General features: G+C 40.7%; 1 protein-coding gene across 3 annotated transcripts in view; it reads left to right on the top strand.

Annotated features, from left to right (window-relative positions):
* Positions 1-26,523, top strand: part of CCDC25 (coiled-coil domain containing 25) — a 42,230-nt gene that overhangs the window by 13,721 nt on the left and 1,986 nt on the right. The window contains exons 4-9 of one of the 3 annotated variants that reach the window (XM_062212953.1): positions 3,409-3,460; positions 9,325-9,400; positions 14,869-14,972; positions 15,178-15,380; positions 22,318-22,363; positions 24,923-24,979. In XM_062212953.1, the coding sequence (XP_062068937.1) occupies positions 3,409-3,460; positions 9,325-9,400; positions 14,869-14,972; positions 15,178-15,380; positions 22,318-22,363; positions 24,923-24,964 (523 nt within the window). In that variant the 3' untranslated portion in view covers positions 24,965-24,979. Of the gene's footprint in view, positions 1-3,408; positions 3,461-9,324; positions 9,401-14,868; positions 14,973-15,177; positions 15,381-22,317; positions 22,364-24,922; positions 24,980-26,523 lie in introns of those variants that run through there. The other 2 variants (XM_062212954.1, XM_062212955.1) reach the window with 2 other exon arrangements.

The following is a 26,523-nucleotide window of genomic DNA, read 5'->3' as shown; positions in this document are numbered from 1 at the left end:
GGCAAGGAGCTACATCACCTGCTGCCTCCTAGAGTGTGCACTGGCAGGAAGCTGGAATCTGGAGTGGAGCCGGCACTCAAACCCAGGCACTCCGATCTGGGTTACAGGCATCTCAAGCAGTATCTTAACTGCTGCGCTGAGTGCCCACCTTTGCTGCAGCCCCTTATCTTTTTTTTTTTTTTTTTAATTAAGTGAAAGAGGAATTTCCATTTTACAGCCATTACCCGATAAACTGGCTTTGGTTTTTCATTTCACTAAGGTTGATCCTTGCCAAATTGGTGTCTATAAATACCTAGAAACTCCTTAATAGTTACGAGATTAATGAATATAGTTGAAAATGATTGACTTTTTACATTTAGCAGCTACTTGAGATCTGATGTGAACTGGAATAGGCCCATACTTCAAAATATGGTTCAGTTCATATACTATCAATCCTGGAAATCTTCCAGTGCATGCTAAGAGTGATTGAGTTACGCTGCATTCCAGGGCAGATTTTTAACCTGACTCATTGTTGATACAGCTTTTGGTGCTTTACATTTGTGAATGTCAACATCTGAGTTTATCCCAGAAAAATCTCCTGAGGCTCTTCTAATCAAATAATCTTCATAGGGTTAAACGAGGATGACACTAAATGCGTTTTTAAATGTAGGAAATAGAAATAGCGTGCATTTCCTTCTTCCAAACTCTCTGACGAGTAGTAGTTCCTCAGACCCCACTCTCAGGAGTTGGGCAGCCCACCTGCGGGGCCCTGCATCTCCACCTGCTCAAGTAATGGGTGCTCTTTTAGTAAGATTTCTAGTCTCTGCATTCAGTGAAGTGTATCAGAAGAAGCAGACAGGAGAAGATAACAAAGAGAAGAGAGAACTAGTGGGCATAATTTGAACTCTGAGTAAGCATTCTGAGAGATATGGGAAGAACTTTTTAATGTGTTTATAGGGCTGGATTTTTTTTTTTTTTTTTTTTTAATTTTTGACAGGCAGAGTGGACAGTGAGAGAGAGACAGAGAGAAAGGTCTTCCTTTTTGCCGTTGGTTCACCCTCCAATGGCTGCCGCAGTAGGCGCGCTGCGGCCGGCGCGCTGCACTGATCCGATGGCAGGAGCCAGGTGCTTCTCCTGGTCTCCCATGGGGTGCAGGGCCCAAGCACTTGGGCCATCCTCCACTGCACTCCCTGGCCACAGCAGAGAGCTGGCCTGGAAGAGGGGCAACCGGGACAGGATCGGTGCCCCGACCTGGACTAGAACCCGGTGTGCCGGCGCCGTAAGGCGGAGGATTAGCCTAGTGAGCCGCGGCGCCAGCCTGGATTTTTTTTTTAACATTTTAATCAGAGCCCCATATTTCTCCTCCCTCACTCATTGTAGAGGTATACCTACTACTCACAAACCTGAGGTTGTTATATATTAATAATCGTACTCTTCTGTGTGTTTTTGGTACTTTCACTACTTATTATGGATTCATTAGATATGTGTTAAATTATTTGGGTATTTCTTTTGATGAAATTATACATCAGAGACCTGTAAGAAAAATTATAGTGTCTAACTGCTAAGGGTGTATAGGAAACAGTTGAACATAGAGAACTAGCTTAACACAAGTAAAAGTTGGAAATGGAGGAGTTACTTCTCACTGAGGTTACTAGTGGGGTATTTTCCTTTTGATTCTCAAGTAGCACAATGAAATACATAATTTCTGGATTTGCAAAAGCAGATTTTTCTAGGTAAAAAATCCTCAGGTATAGGTGATAATTAGTATGAATTTGTCACCTGGGAATGCAAATGAGTATATGAACCATTTAGAGAAATGTAAATAAGGTTTTATGTCCATTTCTGGCAATTAGTAATGACTAAGAATAGAACCTAGCTTCATCATCGTCTGCCAAAAAAATGCCTAATATCTTTCTGTAGCCAGAGAAAATAGTAAGGTGTTTTACCAAGAGGGCTCTTACCATTACTGTCTGCATTTTTTCTACATGTGAGTGTGTGACTGTTGTCACTTCTTTTTTTTTTTTTTTTGACAGGCAGAGTGGATAGTGAGAGAGAGAAAGGTCTTCCTTTTTTTTTTTTTGACAGGCAGAGTGGACAGTGAGAGAGAGAGAGAGAGAGAGAGAAAGGTTTTCCTTTGCCGTTGGTTCACTCTCCAATGGCCGCCGCGGTTGGCGCGCTGCGGCCAGTGCACCGCGCTGTTCCGATGGCAGGAGCCAGGTGCCTATCCTGGTCTCCCATGGGGTGCAGGGCCCAAGCATTTGAGCCATCCTCCACTGCACTCCCTGGCCACAGCAGAGAGCTGGCCTGGAAGAGGGGCAGCCGGGACAGAACCGGCGCCCCGACCGGGACTAGAACCCGGTGTGCCGGTGCCGCAAGGCGGAGGATTAGCCTAGTGAGCCGCGGCGCCGGCTTGTTGTCACTTCTTAAATAAAAAAATGCTAAGATAATATATGAAGAAATATATTATGAGATATAATGGTGCCTCCCTAGGGTTTTACTGAACTTCAGTCTAGAAGAATACCCAGGTAGCAATGTGACTAAAATTACAAATCACAAAGTGATAGTCATGTGTTAGCTTGTTCCTTGTTTGATGCTGGGATTCTAGGGGCTTCCTGTGTGTTGGAAAGAAAACCAACTTCACTTGGTGAACTGTAAACGTGAAAAATCCAAAACCCCAAAATGTTGCATAAGTGGAAAAGGGAGTAAGTTTTGAGAGATTTCATTAAATTGGTGGATGATAGAGTCTGAATGGAAGGCAAATTCAGATAGTGAGGTGAGAAGGACATTCTGAGTGTTTTTAGGACAATGCTATAAAGCATTGGCTCCCCCCAGGAGTAGGTGGGTGTCATTGTCAGAATATGGGACTGGAAGCAGTGTTTGACCCATTTAGTGAGGTACCCTGCTTAATGTCCTTAGGCCTCACTTAACTCTTCCAGCTCTGTACTTGACATCCTCTCTGAATTGTTTGGCCATCGCTTCAAACTCAAGTTGTCTCAAACAAAGCCCTCATCTTTTTCTTCACACTGTGGTCCTGCAAGTCTTCAGGCTTACAAAAGGAGCCTGATTGCCTTCTCTTCTCACCGAGGTTCTTTTCCCTGGTTTTCCTCTGAGACTTATGCTTCAGTCAGAGAATGTCAGTTCCTTTGAAGCTCTTTCATCACTTGAGAAGTCACCCTTCTCAGGGCAATCAATGTTTATTATCTCTTCTTATTAAATCACACACAGCTGCGCAACTCTCAGTGTTTATCTTACCCCTTCAGGTTGATACTGAGCCTTCTGGTGAGAGTGACTGTTTTATACTGCCCGCAGTGCTTAGTGTGTGGCAGGCACTGGGTGAATACTTTTTGGATTGGAATGCTGTAAATGCAGGTGTCCTTAGGAGATGGTTTTCTTGTACCTCGTGCTAAAAGTGGTTTTCATTCTTTGTAGGTTTCATGTGGACAAACTCTCTTCGGCTCATGTATACCTTCGATTACATAAGGTACTGAAAAAACATGGATTCATGACTTTTTCTTTGATGAGCATCATATCGTGTTCTGCAATTAAATAGTTTTAAGTAATAAATGTGTGTAAAAGTATTAAGTTAGCAGATAAAGGGGTGTCTTCGTTCTGACCCAGAAAATCACATGGAAAATTCTGGGTGACTTCTGAGGCTTAGAAGGGGACATAGTACATTTTTCCTGCATAAAAGCAACACGTTGTTCTGCCAGTTTCAGAATGTCATCCCTGACCTTTACTTTCTTTCCCTTTTGATTCACTTGACAGTACCAGATTGTCTTTCTCCTCCAATGGAGAGGATCGTGTTGTAGTTACTTTTTCTCAACCTATTGTGATTCTTTTGGTTCACTGTGGGCAGATCGCCCCTGAAATCAGGAATTTTCTTTGGGAAATCTAAAACAGCATGATAGTTTTGTTTTTTTTTTTTCCCGACAGGCAGAGTTAGACAGTGAGAGAGAGAAACAGAGAGAAAGGTCTTCCTTCTGTTGGTTCACCCCCCAGATGGCTGCTACGGCCAGTGCACTGCGCCAATCCGAAGCCAGGAGCCAGGTGCTTCTTCCTGGTCTCCCATGCGGGTGCAGAGCCCAAGCACTCGTGCCATCCTCTGCTGCGTTCCTGGGCCACAGCAGAGCTGTACTGGAAGAGGGGCAACCAGGACAGGATCCGGCACCCCAACCAGGACTAGAACCCGGGGTGCCGGCGCCGCAGGCGGAGGATTAGCCAAGTGAGCCACGGCGCCGGCCAGCATGATAGTTTATTAATAAAGAAAAAAATATTTAATGTCCCCTAGTAATAGAATAACATTATTTTTCTAATCTGCCTTTATTTATAAGTTATATTTTATAGTTGAACCAGAGGCTATATTTGTTACATCTCTCTATATATATGTATTTATATTAAAGTAAACTTCCTGCTTTCAAATAATTTGAAATTTACAATAAAGTTAAAAGGATAGTAAGACAGTTCCTGTAAAGCCTCTGGCTACTTTCCCTATTGTTAACATATTACATTACCCTGGAAGATTTGTCAAAACTAAGAAATAAACCTGGCACCTTAATGTCAGCTAAACTCGGGACTTTATTTGAATTTCACCAGCTTTTCCATTAATGTCTTTTTTCTGTTTCAGGATCCCATCTAGGGTGCTGAATTTATCTGTCTTGCATGTAGTTGTCTTGTCTGCCTAGTCTCTGCTCTGTGACAGTTTTTCACCCCTTTGCTATTTTTCATGACCTTAAAAATTGAATCAGGGATATTGTGGAATGTCACTCAGTTTGGGTTTAACAGATGTTTATCTCATGACTAGACTGAGATTATTGATTTAGGGAGAAGAATTCCAGAGTTGAATGCCCATCTCCTCATGTCTTCATGTTGTATCAGGCTACCTGTATTAACATGACTTACCACTAATGATGTGAACTTTGATCACTTCCCCAGGATAGTGTTGACTAGGTTTCTCTACCAGAAAGTTGCTTTTCTCTGACTTTCCATATTCTGTTATTTAGAGGAAAGTTACCTAGTCCATTCCCTACTCAATGGCGGAGGACGGAATTAAGCTCTACTTCTGGAGCAGGTAGTATCTACATAGATTATTTGTAATTATTCTGGAAGGAAGATTTGTCTCATCCTCCCCATTTATCCTTTCTTTTGATTGCTTATTGGCACCAGCGTGGATTCCTATGCTTATTTCATACTTTGGGTTGCAGTGGGACACTGTATTACTTTGTTGCTCATACTGTCCAGCTTTGGCTGGGGTTCTTTCGGCTCTTAGAGCAGCTTAGCTCCTGTGTTCCTCTGACATGCTCTCATCCTTTTTTTTTTTTTTTTTTTTTTGATTATTACTTTCTGTTACTATGAAGTACTCCAGGCACATCTTATATTTTTCCTGTCCCAGCTCTGGAGTCAATCATTTCTCCAGGGGTTGGTGGCTCTTTTTCTTGGGGAATAATAGTTCAAAAATCAAGATCTAGACTCTGGATGTGATTGCTTTTAAGCCTTCTCAGCTGACAGAGCAAGGAAATATGTGTATATATACCAACCCATGTATATACACTTATTCCCTATCATTTTTTGTATCTCTTTTCTTGTGTCTATATTAAGCTAAACATGAGATGATATTGATATCTCTGACTCTGATCCATTACCACAGGCCTCATTCCAAGCTTTCCCCTGGCTTACCTGTAACTTCCTTCTCAACAGCAAGAAGTCTGTTTCCCACCATTCACCTTCGATTTAACTTACCTAATTGTATTCTAGTATATGTGTAGGTAGTTTCGAAATTATTAACCTTTCACCCCATGAGAAACAACTTTATCAACCAGAGTATAGTATTTTTGTACAGTTCAATTTTGTATGTTTTCTTGCCTTAAAATTTCCAGTAAAGACATCGTTTTGCAAAACCACATGTTAAGCTATCTGTTTCAGTGACGTAGTGCCCTGTATTTGTAAATGCAGTTAAATTCTTTTGTCTCATTCTGTTTTCCATCCTGGCATTTCTTGGTTGAATGTATTGCTTTTTAAAGTGACAGTTTATGAACTTTTTCATGTTACGGTACTAGTTTCATATTTATTATTTTGACTGGCTGTTTTGAGTTGATAATATGCCAAAGTTAATATAGAACCTCCTTTGTCACAATATAAATTGTTTACAGTTTTTCAGCATTATGAATCCCAACAAGAAAGGTCTTTTCTTGACTCATTTTCTTCATCTCTTTTGAATTTTTTCCTAGAGTAATTCTTAGGCATGGAATTATTTAAAAGATACACATATTTTGATAACTCTTTTTTTTTTTTTTGCCAGATTGCCTTCTGAAAGTATTATGCTAGTTTAAAATGCTACCTGCTATCTATAGGTTTTCCAAAACCTTTTTGAGTTTTATAACTTAACAAAAAAAATCTTTTGACCATTTTAATAAATATAAGATGCTGCTTCATTATGGTTGTAATATTCATTTAATTTACTATTAAGGTCAAACATTGTATCCCATCTTTACTTAAACTATTTTTGTTTTTGAGGACTGTATTGTGAAGGAGAAGAGGAAGATTATGAACTCCACGCTAGAACAAAATTCTTAATTGTCCTAGGCAACTTTTTGCTATTTGGAACTATTAAAATTAGAGAAAAATTGAGGATGTTGTTACCATGAATATGGTGTTACCAAGTTTCTGTTTGGTACAGATTTTTTTCCTTTGGGTTCTGTTATGTCAGAAAATGGAAACAATGGTGATAGTCCCAACTTCACCCTACCACCAGTTATTACTTGTTTGAATAGAAGAAGTTCTATTTCAGTTTCTTTTGGAGGCACATAATATACTCAATTTGAAACTGTATGCTCCTTGAGAAACGTTTAAATGGTTGATTTGCAGTCAGTGGTATAGCCTCTTGTTCTTAGTTAGGTACCAAGTAAGTATTGGAGATGGAGCAAGACCATGTGGCTTAGGACCAAGACCACTGTAGGTGAGTCCTGGCTCTGCTGATTACTAGTTGTGTGACTGAGCAAGGTACTTAACTGTGCCCATTTCCTCATCTGTAAAAGGGTATAAATACCTGCCTTACTGAGTCATTTGTAAGAATTAAGCAAGCTAGCATATCTTAAAGTGCTTAAAATAATACCAGCACCTGCTAAGTGGTATATGCAGTTTTTGTTGAATTCAACCCAACTTTGAAGATCATAGATATGCTGCATTACCTTCCTAGACTTGGTTTTTGAAACCCAAAGAAAATAACCATACCTATCTAAAGATTTCTTGCCCCATTAACGTAGATGGCACAAAGTCCACAGTCCAAATTCTGGCCTTTCTGTAGGGAGAATCCCTTAGAACCCCCCTTGGAGCTTGTGTACTCTGACTTTCTGCATAGTGCCAAGCTGGATGACTTTGTAGGTAGGGAGCAAGTCTCCCACATTGTATTATAAGTAATAAAACAAAAGACACTGCTTTAGGAGTAGTGACAGCCACAGATAGTGTGAGTAAGGAGAGATAATGGGACATAGGTTGGTATTAAGAAACCCTAGTTCCACAAGAACTGGGGCTCCATTTTTAGAGCATGGCTTTAAACTTGGGCACATCTCTCAGCTCTGTCACTTACCAGGAGATGTTGGAGACCTTAGTCTACTTACTTAACTACTTAGCTTCAGTTTCTTCATTGGTAAAGGGAGGATAATACCAGTCATTTCATATGGCTATTCACTTAGTACCTGCTATATGCTGAGTGCTCAAAAAGTGGTAGCTTGCTGGGGATTTTTTTTTTAATCATTAATTTTGATTGTATTTGGTATAGGATCAGTTAGCTTCTCTATATTTTGTTACCATCACTATGTTATAGCTTAAGTGGTAATGGCTGATGATTGCATTGTTATTAAGATATAAAATTCAGAGGCCGGCAGCGCAGCTCACTAGGCTAATCCTCCGCCTTGCGGCGCCGGCACACCGGGTTCTAGTCCCGGTCGGGGCACCGATCCTGTCCCGGTTGCCCCTCTTCCAGGCCAGCTCTCTGCTGTGGCCAGGGAGTGCAGTGGAGGATGGCCCAAGTGCTTGGGCCCTGCACCCCATGGGAGACCAGGAGAAGCACCTGGCTCCTGCCATCGGATCAGCGCGGTGCACCGGCCGCAGCGCGCCTACCACGGCGGCCATTGGAGGGTGAACCAATGGCAAAAGGAAGACCTTTCTCTCTGTCTCTCTCTCTCTCTCACTGTCCACTCTGCCTGTCAAAAATAAAAAAATAAAAAAAAAAAAGATATAAAATTCAGAATCCTGTATTTGAGTGGAGAAATATCCTCTTAGATGAGTTATGCCTTTAAAAACAGTGACACTCAGATTGCTTATTTTTTGGACAGATGTTATGTTTTTAAGAGATTTACTCTTTTAAAGATTTATTTATTTATTTGAAAGAGTTACACAGAGAGAGGAGAGGCAGAGAGAGAGAGAGAGAGAGGTCTTCCATCCATTGGTTCATTCCCCAGTTGGCTGCAATAGCTGAAGCCAGGAGCCTGGAGCTTCTTCCGGGTCTCCCACATGGGTGCATCTTGGGCCATCTTGTACTGTTTTCCTAGGCCATAGCAGAGAGATGGATCGGAAGTGGAACAGCCAGATCTTGAATCTGCCGGTGCTTCAGGCCAGGGCATTAACCCACTGTGCCACAGCACCAGCCCCGAGATTTACATTTGAAATGAAAAGTTAGAAACATAATGGAATAACTTTATCTCAAACATTTAGTTAGATGACACTTAATTCTCAGAGACATTTCTGTAATTCCATGCATAGTAGGAGTCAGTATTGAATTGATTTCCATTTGCTGCTGCCTCAAATCTTTTTTTCCTTTGAGAATTGCTCTTTATTCATCTTTGATTTTAATTTAGATTTCTATAGAGAAAAAGAATCTGCGTTATTTCTTCTTTGTGGTGACCTGTTGAGATCTAACAAGACATTTTTTCCTGATGAATGCTGAGGGTGGGTGAGCAGATGTTTGAGACTCCAAACTACAGGTTATCTCTTTGAGGAAGGTAATAGAAGGCCTTCACCCCAGAAGACCTCTGGTTGTCAAAAGTAGGCACCCTTTTCCCACAGAGCTTCTTAAAGTAAGAATGAAAAGAAAGAACAAAAATTACTAATTAACGTTTTCTTCCATATCCTGTTTTTTTACTTATTTAAGTACCAGTATTTTCCATATTATATTACTGCCTTCTATAATGGACACGGTAAATTTACTTCATTTTTCAGTATTCAGTAGTACAGTTAAAGAGTTCTTGATTGTGATAAAATCATGCCTAGTGAGAAAAGCAGCAAAGCACCTTGAGTGTTCCAGTGTCAGTAACAAACTGATGGATCATTTGGTTAATTTTTGTGTTTCAGGGAGAGAAGATAGAAGACATTCCAAAGGAAGTGCTGATGGATTGTGCCCACCTTGTGAAGGCCAATAGCATTCAAGGTCAGTTTTCTTAGCAATGTTTTCAGAAATAATACTGACTGTATCGGAATTGGATTATTTTTTATTTTATTTATTTTTTTAAAAGATTTTTTATTTGAAAGGCAGAGAGTTACAGAGAGGCAGAGAGAAAGGTCTTCCATCCACTGGTTCACTCCTCAAATGGCTGCAATGGCCAGAACTGGACCCATCTGAAGCCAGGAACCTGGAGCTTCCTCTGGGTTCTCCCCTTGCAGGTGCTGGGGTCCAAGGACTCGAGCCATCTTCTGCTGCTTTCCCAGGCCATAGCAGAGAGCTGGATCTGAAGTGGAGCAGCCAGGACTTGAACCTGCACCCATATGGGATGCCAGCACTGCAGGCAGTGGCTTTATCTGCTATGCAACAGCACTAACCTCAGAAGTGAATTACTTTTTAGATAGTCTGCTATTGACTTTGGCTTTCATCAATCCTGTAGCATGGAATATGCCTTTCCCCTGTTTTGTTAAGGTGGAAGATAGTTTTGCTATCTGTCAGACTAAAAGCTAATCTCCCCACCCCTCTAATTTTCATGGTCCTATCTGAATTTCAGCCTTTTTTTTTTTACTCTTTTTCCTTACCTTGAATAGAAATGTCTAGATCTGCATATTCTTAAGGTTATTTGTAAAAGACTTGGAAATTTGGTAATATTGGTAGTTAAGCAAGAGAGATGTGTCTCATAGAATTATTTTTATCATTATTTGATATCTTTATTTCTATCATTTGTCATTATATTCTAGAACTAGAGTCTTAAATCACACTTTCCTATTTTCTCTTTCTTTTTTTAAATTAATTTATTTATCTGAAAGGCAGAGTTATAGAGAGGCAGAGGCAGTGAGAGGGAAAGAGGTCTTTCATCCTGTAGTTCACTCCCCAAATGGCTGCAATGATCAGAGCTGGGCCAATCTGAAGCCAGGAGCCAGGAGCATCTTCTGGGTCCTCCATGTGGGTACAAGGTTCCAAGGACTTGGGCCATCTTCTACTACTTTCCCAGGCCATAGTAGAGAGCTGGATTGGAAGTGGAGCAGCTGGGACTTGAACTGGTGCCCATATGGGATGCGTGGCACTGCAGGCGGCAGCTTTACCTGCTATGCCACAGCACCAGCCACACTTTCCTACTTTTTCTTTCCTCTTTCTTGTACATTCTTTTTTCTCCCTTTAAGTTGTGATGGTACCGAGTCAATTTCCAACCTCCACCCCCAAGAAAATCTTATTTAATTGACCTGGGGTGGTCTCTGAGTATCAGCATTTTTTAAAAGCTCCTCTGGTAATTGTAATGTGCAGTGTGGGTTGAGAATAATTTTTTAAGTGTTTTAGGTAAGACCTGAAATGATACACTTGCTACTTGTTTATTTTTATTATACAACTGTGGGGTTTTTTTTTTTTTGTTTTTTTAAGGTTTATTTATTTGAAAGTCAGACTTAAAGAGAGATTTAGAGAGATAGGTCTTCCATCCACTGGTTTCTCCCTAGGTGGCTGCAACAGCAGGAGCAAGGAACTTCTTCCAGGTCTCCCACAGGGGTGGCAGGGGCCCAAGCACTTGGGCCATCTTTCCTGCCTTTCCCAGGTCATTAGAAGAGAGCTGGATTGGAAGTGGAGCAGCTGGGGAACGAGCCTGTGCCCGTATGGGATGCCAGCATTGCAGGAAGTGGCTTTGCCCCCTACAACACATCACCAGCCCCTGTACCATACAAAATGTAATCTCACAATTAGTGAAGGTAGAGAAGAATAATTATTGAGGTGGGAATGGCAGTTATAAAGGAAAGGCAGGAAGTGGTATTCTGCTGTGATTGAGCTAGTGGATTAGATTTCAGCTATGGGGCATAGACCTAGATAGGGCAGAGGTAATTTTGGTTTGATCTGAAACTGAGGGATGATCTAGAAGGTTGGAAAAAAATGTGGGTTGAGTATATGGTAAACCTGAGGCTGATCAACAGTTGATTGCGATACCAGGGGTTGGTGATTATAGGACAAGAGCTGAGCGTCATAACCCCGTTCTTAGCACTCAGACTTAGTTTCAGTTTCTTCATGCTTAATTCAGGCAGCCTTGACAATGAAACATACCTGGCCAAAGAAGGTAGAGGTCTTGTCTTATAGAACCCCTGATTTTCAACTCCATCAGTCAACTAATTGTAATGACATTACATTTACATTACAACATAGGACATTCCATTTTTATGAGTAGACAATTTCCAAAATCTTCAGTTATTGTAATAAAAATAAAAATTTAAACAGTCATTATCCTCTATCCTTCTGTCCCCTGTCCCCTCCCATGCCCAAGGCTAGCAGATGTCCCTTTGATAAAAAAAACTTTGAACTTATTCTTGGTTCAGTTTTCTTTTAGGTCTCTTTCTGGTTTACAAGTTCTAGAGAAAACAAAGAGGAGTGAAGAGTCAGGATACTAAATTCCTCTCTGTCCTCCCATCGGCATTCCATAGTGGTAGCTCACCAAACCAAACAAAGAGCTAATAATCCCCAGGATCTCACTTTCATGGATCAATAGCAGAAAATGTTCTTTTCTCTGAGATTTGCCAAGTGTGTTCTGGTTGTGATACTGTAGTTAACAAATCTCCCTCCCTGGCTTGCCACCTTCAGTGCTCAGAACCAAGGGAGTTGGTGTTCAACTTGTTTGTCATCAAGAGTCAGTTTGTTGTGATTCATAGATCCAGAATCATAGGTCCGTCTGTCCTATATTTAACCTATTTTTCTTCGTAGATTAAACCCTCTGACAGATTAGAAAGTTTCTGTGATCAAACCACCACCCCTCCCCTCCCTTGGCCTATAGAATTCAGTCTAAACTTCTTAAGCTGGCATTTAAGCAGCTCAGGTCTCATACAGGTGTCTCCCCTTCACATACTTCACACTCCAGCCGAAGTAAATATTTGCTGTACCTTTGCTTATGTCGTTCTTTCTGCCCTCACTTCTGTCCTCAATCTTCACGTGGGCAGACCCAAGCAAAGTGTCAAGGTCCACATCATAGTTGTAGTAATGATAGTAATCACTAGCATTGATGGCATGTTGATTACATGCCCAGATCTTGTGCTGAAAACTTTATAGATTATTTCATAGGTACTGTTCTTTTCATGTTATAGATGAGAAAACTGAGCTGAAAAAAAATGAAGGAGCTCGTCTCGGGTCTCGCGTCCCTGAAGTATAGTAGAGGCTGGATTTGAAGTCAGAATTCTTCTCTCTTACCTCTGAGCTCCATTAATCTTCCATGAAGCATTTCTTTTCTCCTAGTCTGAGTGGCCCTTCCCTTCCCTGTACTTCCTCAGCACTTTACCTGTACCTTTCCCATAGCATTTGACGTGTTCTTTTTTAACCTAGGGTACTCCAAATACTTAGCTCCCCTCTTTGAGATCCTTAGAAAGCAGAGTCCATTACCTGATCCATGTTCATGTCCCCTGTAGTGCAATTGCACATGGAGATTTTATTCCGACTTCTAATTTTGAAAAAAATGTTCTTACCACATAAAAGAAAAAAAGCACACCTGTCATACACCATTTGCTTAGGGTTACCAATATTAAAATTTTCCCATTTTTTTTTTTTTTACAGGCAGAGTGGACAGTGAGAGAGAGAGACAGAGAGAAAGGTCTTCCTTTGCCATTGGTTCACCCTCCAATGGCCGCCGCGGCCAGTGCGCTGCAGCCGGCGCACTGCGCTGATCCGATGGCGGGAGCCAGGTGCTTCTCCTGGTCTCCCATGGGGTGCAGGGCCCAAGCACTTGGGCCATCCTCCACTGCACTCCCTGGCCACAGCAGAGAGCTGGCCTGGAAGAGGGGCAACCGGGACAGAATCTGGTGCCCCAACCGGGACTAGAACCCAGTGTGCCGGTGCCGCAAGGCGGAAGATTAGCCTAGTGAGCTGCGGCACCGGCTTATTTGTTTTCTCTTTATTGATAGCATAGTCATTATTAACTCTTTCAGCCAGATCATCTGAAAGAAAACTATAGACCCTTTAGTATGTATCTCCTAAGAACAAGGATATTACCTGAAGTCTTAATTGTATTATGATCAAATTCAGGCAATTTAGCATGGATAGAATACTGTTATCTGATATATACACACATATTTAAGTTTTGCCAGTAGTCCTACAATTATTCTTTTTTTGGTGATCCTGCCTTATATTTAGTTGTCACATCTCTTTGATCTCCTTTAATCTGGAGATCCTTTTTTTCTTTCAAAACATTGATGCTTTTTTTAAAAAAAAAGATTTTTATTTATTCATTTGACTGGTAAAGTTACATACAGTGAGAGAGAGACAGAGAGAAGGTCTTCCTTTTTCTGTTGGTTCACCCCCTAAATGGCCACAACTGCCAGAGCTGCGCCGATCCGAAGCCAGGAGCCAGGTGCTTCTTCCTGGTCTCCTACTTGGGTGCAGGGGCCCAAGGACTTGGGCCATCCTCCACTGCTTTCCCAGGCCACAGCAGAAAGCTGGATCAGAAGAGGAGCCCCCAGGACTAGAACCGGTGCCCATTTGATGCTTTTAAAGAGTAGAGATCACTTGTAGAGTACCCCAAAGATTGGGTTTATCTGATGCTTCCTCTTGATTAGAATCACATTTTGCATTTTTGCCAGGAACATTTCATAAGTGAAATTTTTCACATTCTACTCAGGTGGCACATGATGTCATTTTGCCACATTTTGGGTAATGTTAACTTCAATCAGTTGGGTAGGGTGCTGTTCACCAGCGTTCTCCAGTGTATGTGGAGATTTACTAAACACTGAAATCTGTAGCCATTTAATTTGGAAGGATGATAGAGAACATTAAAAGAGTGACTCAACTGTGATTCTCAGAGCAGCTTAACAGAGGAGGGAGTTGGAGGTGAGGCTGGGGGGTGATAGGGGAGGAAAGAACAGAATGCCAGGCACCTCTTTCGTCCAGAGCACTGCTGTTTTGTGCCCTTTCTTTTCTTAAGTGTTCCACTGCTTAAAGAAACAACAAAACCCAACTAAACAAACCCAATTTCCTAATAGCTCAGACAAGATTCAGAGAGCTGGTGAGACTTTCCCAGAGAGGCTAGCTGGTTTCTAGGAGTGTCAGGATAGGATCCAGGTCTCTGGAATCCCAGGCCAGGCTTTATAATGCCGCTTAGCCTATAGTGAGTCAGAAACTCCTTTGAAAATCTGAGGAAACCTGTTTGGTCCTTTTCTCTGGAGAAAAATGCACTTGATAAATTTTGCCTTCAATTTAAGGGGCTCTCGGAAATCTCTGAAGCTAATCCCTGGATCCCTGCTCTCCATTGTAATTCTTTTGTTTGCATTTTGTTTGATGTTAGCTTTACCATTTTGCCTTTCCTGGGTGGTTTTTGAAAAGCACTGTGTGGTTTGAAGCCCTGGCTGGCTTGTTCATTCTAAGCCATTTCCTGTGTTGGATTACTGTAATTTGTCAGTGGGTAAGGGGATGGTTGCTCCGTCTCCTCCTGCCTGCATGTTGAAGACAGTCTCTCTTGGCAGGCTGCAAGATGAACAACGTTAATGTGGTATATACGCCGTGGTCTAACCTGAAGAAAACAGCTGACATGGATGTGGGGCAGATAGGCTTTCACAGGCAAAAGGATGTAAGTGTTTTTTTACCGCTGCAGGAGGCACAGTCCCGGCACTGAGTGGAATATCCAACTATTGTTGAGGGCTGAGCATGATGGATGGTTTCTAGAGGGAGATAAATTGGGTCACTAAACCCCTGGACAGCCTCGCTTCTCTTCTGGGAGGAAAAAAAAATACATAAATAAAGACCCAGTATTTTTTCCCCTATCTCCCTCAAAGGTGAAAATTGTGACAGTGGAGAAGAAAGTGAATGAGATCCTGAATCGATTAGAAAAGACCAAAATGGAACGGTTCCCAGACCTGGCAGCAGAGAAGGAGGGCAGAGACCGTGAAGAGAGGAATGAGAAAAAGGCCCAAATTCAGGAAATGAAAAGGAAAGAAAAAGAAGAAATGAAGAAGAAGAGAGAAATGGATGAGCTTAGGTATGCTGGAACTGTGATATTGATATTGACCTCAAAGATTTGTTCCTTGCAGATTTAATACTGGAATAACCCTTAAGAATGATGTATTGCTTAAAGGAAAGACAAAAGGGATCTTCAGTAAGTTCATGAAGTTTATGGGAAAACAGTGCATAATTTCAAACTTTTTACACCAAAATAAACTTCGAATTCCATTTCCCATGAACTTTTTGAAGTAAATTGACCCTTTATAGAAGCAGCTTATGGGAGTGTGAGATAAAATTAATAATTTCATTCTTGTTTAAAACCATCGTAAATAATCTTTAGGTTTGTTTTGTTTTAATACAGTTCTTCAGGAGAAGAAAAGATGTTATAATGTAAGTGTTTAGTATTAGCTAGTTGTGCTGTTTGAATAAAGTTCTTGGCTCTAAAGGTCAACACTGGTAACTGTCAAAACCATTTTAAACCCTTTTTTCTACATTTTAGAAGTTTCATGTAATTAATGTAGTGAGGCCTGCTCCAAAACACTGTATTTTAAAACAATAAATAGTTAATATATTGGCTACTGAAATTCTAGTTGAATAAGGCCATGCAAATGCCAACTATAGTAGTTTTCTATTGCTACTCTAACAAACTGCCACACATATAGTAGCTTAAGACAACATAGATTTATTACTTTATAGTCTCGTAGGATAAAAGTCCAATAGCATTCTCACTGGGCTAACCTCAAGATGTGTGCAGGGCTATATTCCTTTATGGAGGTTCTACTGAAGAATCTGTTTCTTTTTCCAACTGTCAAAGGCTTTCCACATTCCTTGGCTTGGCCTCTTCTTCCATCTTCAAGGCCAGCAAAACTGTGCACCCTACCTCTGACCACTGCCTTCTCTGCTTCTTAAGGAACAGTGATTAGGGCCCATCCAGATAACCCACAGTAATCGCCCCATCCGAGAGGCCCTTAATGTAATCACATCTGCGAAGTCACTACTCAAGCTAACATTTTCAGGTTCTAGAGATTAGGTTATGGACACTCTGGGGTGGGGAATGGTGGCAGTGTCATTTTGCCTACCACATTGAATCCATATATGTATAGTACTACACCCAAAAAGGCCTCTGCTTTTTCTTAAGTAAAGGAAATTACTCCTGTGAGTTCCAGGTATAGAATTCCCGCATTTTCCCATTATTTCCCATAGATATCATTTGATAAGTTTACCAAAAGGACAAGGATATATCAAAAGTAAAAAAGGTATTGATAACATCTACTATCTTTGGGAATAGTACAGAATCAGAAACCAGCTGTCTTGCCATGTTCTTACCCAGTTGCCTTAGAATACCTTGTATTCTAAGAAGGAATATTGGGTCAGAATGAGAATATTATGATCATCTACTATTATTTGTTACCTACATGTATGTGTTCCTCTTGGGAATTCTGCTAAAATAGGATGAATAGCTTCATTTAAAGTATACTCAAATCCAGAGCTTTGAAAGTATTATCCAAAGTTATAGTGTTCTAACATCATGAGATAGATTTATTTAGATTTAACTATTTAATATGGGTTTGTTTTTTAAGTCAGCTTTGTGTTGTGAGTGAAACAGAAATTGGTGCAGTGAGATTTGTGGAATTGTGAGTGATGCAGGATTTAGGAAGTTAATTCTTTTTTTGCTTTTAGTTTGGAGTAAGGAAAAATTAAAAGCATGCCAGTATGTACCCTTTATAGAGCTAAACCAATTTTGTTTAGAAACATGATACTATGTGTTAGGTACATAAAACCACTTACTTTACTTACATTATTTAATAAGGGTGAATAGCAAACATTTTTAAACATTTATCTGCCAAACTCTACTGCAGATGTTTTACTATTTTTCACTTAATCCCAACAATAGCTGATTGAGTAGATACTTTTTTAGAAGAGGAAACTGAGTCTGGGAAGAAGTTAAGTAACTTGGCTCAAGGTCATATAGTTAGTTGGTCTCTGATTCTCAAACCCACGTTACTATACTTTCTTCCCTGTGTTCTATTCAGCATAAATCAAATGATTTATAGATGCCATAATTTACTTTAAAGTACATTTTTGCTTCAAATTAAGCTGTATGCTACAAAAAGGATTTTTATATGATTTTACAAGTTTGAAAATATGCAATTGTTTAAAACCAAAGAACCCAGCAACTCAAGTTTTCGTATCCACTGGCTTTCTTCTATAGTGTCAACATCTAAAATACTCATTCAAACTGAGGGGGGCAAATCTCTGACTCTTATTAAGCAAATGCTTGTTTGGAAAGTTGATTTAATCAGTCCCACTTTCTGAACTGTTACTGGTCACTTGTATTCTCTGATAATCTTAGGGGTTTTAGAAAACCAGAAACAGTAATTTATTTCTGGTAAACATATGCCACACAAATAAATTTATCACAGGCTGCAGACAATGGGGGAATATGTGCAGGGCTACCGTGCAAGGAGTGAGAGGTGCTGTTGTGTCAAGAATCCACTTGGTGTATCCAGAGCAGCAGCTGCACACTGTGTTCTGTAGCTGTTGGAAAATTTCACAGACTCTAGGCTTCTAAGCTGTTTGGTAATCTGTTTTTATACTTTTGTAGTGCTAGTATTAGTTTTGTGTCCAGATTGTCTACCCAAAAGATCAAATTCTATGCCTACTACTTTATTTTAATCTTGTATTCTCTTAACTTGGCTTTTTGTGGTATCAAACCAAAGCATCTAGTAACATCAAAATTAAGCCACTGTGTAGATGTCACAATCAGAAGAAATAAACAACAGTCAAGGAAAGATTAGCAAGAAGATTAATGTGTAAAGGGTTACAGCTGGTAAGTGGCAAAACAGGGAATTCAAACTTGTCTGTAATTCTGAAGTCCACACTTCTATATCATGCCACCTTTGAGACAGGAATGAACAACTTGTCATGGCCAGAGCCAAGGTCATACATAGACAAAAAAGTAAATAAATAAAAAAGAAAAATTAAGTACATTGTACAGTGACTTGAAAAGTTTCATTTAGTCTAGAATTTCATGTTGTAAGTCATAAGGAGGCTTTATAGGATTCCTGGAATATTGAAAAGTAGACTTATGGAATGAGTGTAGTGCAATATGTGAAGAGTTAATGGTGAGGCCATTGATGAAAAAGATGATGTAGTCCCATTGAGAAATGACTGCTTTTTGTTTATCCCACACCTACTGCTATTGTCTTTCTCTATCAATAGTGCTCTGTGTGCCCTGCCTCTTTGTGTTACCTGTAAGTTCCTTCAGAGAAGCACCTATGTAGCATTGCTTCCTCCTTGAATGTGATCCAGTGCTTTGCACGTACAGTGAGTCATAGGTAGTGTATAATGAATGAATGAGTAAATATTATTTTTCCTGATATGGTGATTCTTGAAGCTGAGATCAAACCTGTTAGCTGATTTAAAAGTGCTGGGAGGAGTACTCTAAGCAGAGTAAGCTATGCATGCAAAGACCTTGTATGAGAGGCAGCAAAGCAAAATGCAGGACTATAGCCGTGAATGTCGGGCCAGCTGGAGTAGTGGGCTGAGCTTCCGCCTGTGGTGCCAGCCTCCCATATGGGCTTCGCTTCAGGTCCTGGCTGCTCTTCTTTTGATCCAGCTCTCTGCTATGGCCTGGGAAAGCAGTAGAAGATGGTCCAAGTGTACTTGGGTCTCTGTACCAGCATGGGAGACCCAGAAGAAGCTCCTGTCGCCTGACTTTAGATTGGCCTAGCTGTGGCTGTTGGGGCCATTTGGGAGAGAACCAGCAGATGGAAGACTGACCTCTCTGTCTCTCTGACTGTACCTCTTAAATAAATAAATAAAATCTTTTTTAAAAAGCCATAAATGTCTGGAGCAGCAGGAGTGAGGGGGCACGTAGACTACGTAGGGCTGTGCAAGGTCTTGTTGTCCATGTTTATCTTCATCCTAAGAGCACTGTGAAGTCATCAAATGGTTCCAACTAAGGGTTTCAACTAGTACAGGGAGGTTTGTGTTTGGGGAAGGCCACTTCGCCAACCTTATTGTAAGCTATTGGCTGTTGTCCCTATCACAGATGATGGTAGCTCAGTTTGATGTGGAGATAGAACTCTACCTGTGAGAGGTAATTTTGTACATACAGTGATAGGATTTTATCATAGATTAGGTTGAAGAGAGGGACTAAAAGAGGTTTCTGGTTTGAAATGGAGTGGACAGTAATGCCATTCCTTGAGGTACACAATGTTTGAAAGTGGGGTAGACCATGAGTTAAGATATCAATGTTAAGAACCTGAATGTACCTTTGAGATATCTAAAAGGATGCCAGGGAGGGAGTCAGATTAATGAGATGGAACTTGGAGGAAATGTGTAGCCAAAAGAAAGGTCAGTTTTGTGTCACTTTCATGTAGGTGGGAATTCTGACTCTGGTTCATCAACCTCGGTTGTAGATTCCTACAACTAAGCATATAGATATACTCCTACAAGTGATTCTGAGATGCAGCAGGATTGAGATTCTGTGCGCTAACCACTTTTTTTTTAATTAACTGTCTTTCTCTTTCTCCTCATGTACTTGTTGATCTTGGGTTTCATTTCTTTATTACAGATAACACTTACTAATATCTCCCAGCTATTTATTTCTAACTGTGACAAGCCTCCTGTTTTCAGTTTGTTTTTTTTTTTTTTTTAAAAAGAATTTTTTATTTGAAAGGCAGAGTTACAAAGAGAGGGAGAGACAGAGCGGTCTTCTATCTGCTGGTTCACTACTCAAATGGCCGCAATGGCCAGAGCTGGACCAATCCGAATCCAGGAGCTTTTTCCAGGTCCCCAACATGGGTACAGGGGCCCAAGGACTTGAGTCATCTTCTGCTTTTCCAGGCCATAGCGGAGAGTTGGATCGGAAGAAGAGCAGTGAGGACTTGAACCGGCACCCATATGGGATACCACTGCTGCAGGTGGCAGCCTTACCCACTACACCAAAGTGCTGGCCCCCCAGTTTTCAGTTACTAAAGGTCATATTGACTTGAGTAATGCAGCATGTCTGAATCAAGCACAAATATTTTCTCACTGCTGTCATTTGTAGCATCATTTTTTTCGAATAACTCAAGCTGGAAACCTTGATGTAGGTGCTGATAAAACTGTTAACGCTGTGGATGCATGCCCTCAGATTAATTGTAAGCATGTGGGTTTAGGCATCAGACTTTGGAATCAAAACCTTCTCCTTTGTTATCTCTAATAACTTGGTTAACTCTCTTAATTTTCCTAATTTTGCTTCCTTATAAGTATAATGGGAGTGAAATACTCCTTGCCCTGGTGGTTATGGGGATTAGCAGTCATTTATGAAACGCTTAATACCATTCCTAGCAAATCAAGAATATTCAGTAAGTGGTAAATACTTGTATTGGTAATTGATCTTACTTTACTTTCCCCTCACTTCTTTCTTTGCCCTCTGTTTGCTACAGATTACTTTTTATTATTATTATTTGAAAGGCAGAGTTAGAGAGAGATCGATCTTCCTCCCGCTGGTTCACTCCTCAAATGTTTGCAATGGCCCAGGCTGGGCTACACAAAAGCAGGAGCCAGGAGCTTATTCCAGGTTTCACACTTGAATACAGGGGCCTAAGTACGTGGGCTATCTTCCACTGCTTTTTCCAGGTGCATTAGCAGGGAGCTGAATCAGAAGTGGAGCAGCTGGGACTTGAACCAGGGCAATATGGGTTGCTGGCATCACAGTCAGTGGCTTAACCTGTGATGCCACGTGCCAGCCCCTACACATTACTTTTTTTTTTTTTTTTGACAGGCAGAGTGGACAGTGAGAGAGAGAGACAGAGAGAAAGGTCTTCCTTTTGCCGTTGGTTCACCCTCCAATGGCCGCCACGGTTGGCGCGCTGTGGCCGGCGCACCGCGCTGATCGATGGCAGGAGCCAGGTGCTTTTCCTGGTCTCCCATGGGGTGCAGGGCCCAAGCACTTGGGCCATCCTCCACTGCACTCCCAGGCCACAGCAGAGAGCTGGCCTGGAAGAGGGGCAACCAAGGACAGAATCCGGTGCCCCGACCGGGACTAGAACCTGGTGTGCCGGCGCCGCAAGGCGGAGGATTAGCCTAGCGAGCCGCGGCACCGGCTCAAATTACTTTTTAAAGAACACTAGTACTATATTTCTTTTGTCTCTGTATTTTTTTACTAGAACTTTTCACTGTAACTATTGCTGAATAAGTGATTTTTTTTCCTCCTAGTAAGTTCTTTGGGTGCTGTATTTTGTAATATTTGTCATTTTCTATTGTCTTCCCATCCATCCTCCACCAAGTCTTTAGCACAGATATTTCATAACTATCCTCTTAATTCTCATTATGTTTTTGCTCTGCTCAGTCACCTATTCGGGCTTCTTGATGCCCGCATTGTGTTCTGTCACACAAGCAGACAGCATAATTAGATCCACACATCTGTGCAACTTGATCTGCCACTATTTTTCTTCCAGGTTTCACTTGAGTTAGTTTGAGCATCAGCATATCATTATAAATACCATCTCTTTGCTTTTGCTCATCCTGCTTTCTAGATCTAAATACCCCCTCACTTATCCTGCCCAGTTGTTAGGCTTAGTTTGGGTCTCACCTCATCTGTGAATGGTGCCCTGTCAGTTTCTGCCCACACTGATATGTTTCCTCCACTGAATTCCTGTAGCATTTGCAATGTTGGCTATATTACTTCACCTATGAATCATATCTGGTCTTGGCTGCAGATAGGGTCCTTTCTGAGAAATGGGAATGATGCTACCTTACTCACAAAGCTATTGTAGAAGTGACATGAACTAAGTATGAGAATACCTTTTAAATAATAAAATACTGTTTACATCTTATTTACTTATTGTTTGTATTGAAGTTGTGGTCTCCTTGAGGGCAAAGCTGATATCTAATAGCTACTATGTTTCTTCCAAAGCCCCTCAGCAGTCCTAGATATATGGTAAATGCACAGGATAAGAATTTTTTTTTTTTTTATCTTTTAGGAGCTATTCATCACTAATGAAAGTTGAGAATATGTCTTCAAATCAGGTATGTTCAAGTAACTTGCTCTAATGTTGTGCCTTGAAATAATTCACTAAGAGCTTTTATTAACAGTCATTAGTCATTATTGATTGTTAATGCAAATAGCTCATCCTAATTTGGTAGCAAGTCCGCTTGAGCTGGATTTTGCTTGGCATTTCCCCTCCTTACCTGGGGACTTTTCCGCGTGTTTGTTTTTTAGTAGATGACCTCATGGAAAGGTATTGTCGGGCCTTATCTGCTGTATAGTGCAGGTCTAGTAGTATATTTACAGAACTTCCCTTTCTTCCCTCTTTTCTCATTCTAGGAATGCGATAGTGCCTTTTAATTAATGTTTTATATCAGCGTGACTGTAGAGTCTGTATGGTAATTAAGAACAAAATTTTTACCTTCAGTAGCCTAAGATCTTACACATTAGCCTAAGTGACAAAACTGATTCTTTTCATGTTTCTGAGGACCTAGTGGCTATCACGTGCCACTGACAGGAGCTTCTTAACAGTCTCTTCGAATTATTTTATTGGAATTGTATCACACACTGACTGTCCTTGAGGATTAGCTTTCCCACAGTTGGGTTTGAAGTGTCCAGAGAGAGCACAATTTAGCTGTTACTGAACAGCCTTTTCAGGTAATTGGAATTGGGTCGATATATTTAAGATATTACATTTTTATAATATAGTTTAAAATACGTGCTTTAGATGGATATTGTCCAATATACTAGCAACTAGTTGCAAGTAGCTATGTAAATTAATTAGAATTAAATTAAAAATTGAGTTCTTAGTCATATTAGCCACCTCTGGCTAGTAACTACTGTATCAGTGCAGATATAGAACTTTCCCATCATCACAGAAAGTTATGTTAAGCAGTTCTGCTTTAGATACTTAGAAATAACAGGATTTAAGATACCTTAAAGACCATCTAGCCAGACCCCAGATTGAGTGCGTGAATTGGGATTAACGGGATTTTAGACATTGTTTATGTCCATATATCCTTTTAAAAATTTGTAAGAACAACTTCCTTATTGCCATCTCTGTGAAAAACTAAATTTGAGGTACTTTTATGAATCAGTGATGTGTCTTTATAATTTACTCTTGGAAAATTTCATAATAGAATCATATAATTAAATAAAGCCTTAAATTTGGAGTTTAGAGACTTAAATTATCTTTTACAAGTTGGGTAAAGTTATTTAACTTCTCTGAGGGGGTTTTATCAGCAGTAAAATGGAGACTTACTCTTCCTAGGGCTATTCTAAAAGTCTTCCTTAATTTAGTCACTGCGTAAGTAGTCATTATTTTTCCTTATCCATATAATCCTTAGTTGATGTTTTCCCACAAAATATCAGGTACAAAATAGGAAATGTATCTAACCTCTTTTATAAGCTATTTTTAAATTTTAAAAAATTTTTCTTAACTTATTTTGGAAGGCAAAAAGACATAAACAAAAGAGAGAGAGAGATCTTCCCTTCACTGGTTCACTTCCTGAATGTCCACAACTGGAGGTGGGCCAAGCCAAAGCCAAGAGCCTGGATCTCTATCTGGCTCTCCAAGTGGGTGGCAGGGACTTAAGTACTTAAACCATTATCTGCTGCTTACCAGGGTGCAAACCAACAGGAAGCTAGAATTGGAAGCAGGCCCAGGAGTTGAACTTAAGTACTCTGATCCTGGATATGGGCATCCCAAATGGCATCTTAACTACTGTGCCAAATGCCCACTCCTCTTTTTAGATTTCCTGAAACTCTTAGAACAGTTGAACAGAAGACTTCATTGTATGCCAGATCTAATGTCTTGCTTGTAGTTCCTGTTGTTTATTGAAGTTTTCTGTATTTTAGATTCTACTTTCCACCCATGTAATATTATGGCTTTAGATATTTCATTCTCATCACTGGAATTTTAAAAGTTTAGATAAGGGCCAGCATTGCGGTGTAGCAGGTTAAGTCGCCACTTGCAATGCCATATTGGAGTGCCAGCTTGAGTCCTGGCCACTCCACTTCTGATCCAGCTCCCCACTAATGCTCCTGGAAAAGCAGCATGTGGTGGCCCAAGTGCTTGGGCCCCTGCCATCCACATGAGAGACCCAGATGGCTTTGGAACAGCCCTGGCTGTTGTGGCTATTTGAGGAGTGAACCAGTGGGTGGAAGATCTCTCTGTATCTCTTCCTCTCCTCCTCTTTTTTTTTTTTTTTTTTTTTTTTTAAGATTTATTTATTTATTTGAAAGGTAGAGTTACAGAGAGGCAGAGGCAGAGAGGGCGCGAAGTCTTCCATCCACTGGTTCACTCCCCAAATGGCCACAACAGTGGAGCTGGGCTGATCCCAAGCCAGGAGTCTGGAACTTCTTCTGAGTCTTCCATATGAGTGCAGGGGCCCAAGGTTTTGGGCCGTCTTCTGCAGCTTTCCTAGGAACATTAGCGGGGAGCTGGATCATAAGTGGAGCAGCCAGGACTCAAACCAGTGCCCATATGGGAAGCTGGCACTGCAGGCAGTGGCTTTACACACTAGGCTACAGTGCTGGCCCTTCTTCCTCTCTTCTTATCACCCTGCCTTTTGAATAAATGGATTAATTACATCTTAAAGAAAAGGTGGGGCCAACTCTGCTATGGCCTGGGAAAGCAGTAGAAGATGACCGAAGTCCTTGGGCCCTGCACCCCCATTGAGGACCCGGAAGAAACTCCTGGCTTCAGATCGGCACAGCTCCAGCCATTGCGGCCAATTGAAGAGTGAACCAGGGGATGGAAGACCTCTCTTTCTCTCTGCCTCTCCTCTCTCTGTGTAACTCTTGACTTTCAAATAAATTAATTAATTGAAAAAAAAAAAGAAAAGGTTTGCATGCTATGGAGTTGAGAAATAAATACACACACACACCCCATCTGGCTAGTGACAAATGTTGAATTCTAGGAGTAGGAAATGAAATTTATAGAACAAAGAATAACCCTTCTGCCCTCCTCTCTTGATTGCTACCCTAAGTATAAACAGGTTCAAGTTTCCAAGGAGGTTTTGTAATGGGTACTTTAATTCTTCCCTTTCAGTGGAAGAGCCCTTACAGTTTTCCCCCATACTTCAAAAGAATGGGCTTTAATTTTTCTTGTAATCATCTTCTGTTAAGAGGTGCAGGCCATATATGACCCAATTTAGCAACATGATTAGTTGATTTGCAGTCAAAGGTTAATGTTTATGTAATACAGGATTTGATTTTTAATTTAGCTTATACAAGTTCATCAGAAAGAATGTTAGTCTTTCATTCTAAAGTTGGTTTAATTTTGAATTTTGAATTTTCTACTTAGACTCATTCTCTTCATTCTATGATTTGTTTGTAATCTTTGTAAATTTGTTACCAGAAACCACTAGCAATTCCTTTTAACATTCCTTTTGCTCTTTTATTTACAAGTGTAAGTCAAACCTATTATACTGAAAAACATACTGACTTTCAAAGGGAATATAAAATAGAAAAATTGTCCAAATAAAGCCTAGGACTTCAGATATATTTAAAAGTTCCTATAATCCCCAAACACAGACCCTCAGACAACTCTAACTGCAAATCTAACTCATAGTGAGTAGTGCATTTTCATTGTCACCAACTCAGACTGTCTTAATGAGGTGTTCATTCTCAGTGTCTGGGATCTAAAGCTGATATTTGAAGTTATGTAGTGACTCTGTGAGATATCACTACTGGTATTATTTGCGTTTTGGACTCTAGGACAGTTGCGGGCCCTTTACAAACATTTTTCTGCTCTGTGTAAAATTATCAAAGACATTTTACTGTGGCCTTGTTTCACTGTGGTAATGGAAGATGACCGCAGAAAGCTACAGAATAAAACTGGAAATAAAACCAAACTTCACAGAAACCATTGTTTTCTCCCCGCGTGTCACATTTCCCTTCCATCTAATAAGGACGGAGAGAAGAACAGCATGTGTACGCCCAAGTTGTATCCCTTTCTCTAACCACACTGGTGTGCTGGTATCAAGCGACAGCAGTGTTGCGGGTGGCACTGTCGAGCAGATGTACCAGACCGCCCGTGTTAGCCAGCGCCGGCCAGGGGCACTTTGCAGCTCTCTGTCTCCCTGTGTGGTCGGCAGGGCTTGTTTATAAGCCACACAGTAAAATTGGTCCCTTTATCCTACATACCATCACATAAAGATTTCTTTTTAATGACAACGTGGTAAGCCATGTAACTTAG

This window comes from Lepus europaeus, chromosome 16, assembly GCF_033115175.1.
Source record: "Lepus europaeus isolate LE1 chromosome 16, mLepTim1.pri, whole genome shotgun sequence".
NCBI lineage: Eukaryota > Metazoa > Chordata > Mammalia > Lagomorpha > Leporidae > Lepus > Lepus europaeus.
The sequence above is the reverse complement of the archived record's forward strand: the minus strand, read 5'-3'. Positions and strand labels throughout refer to the sequence as shown.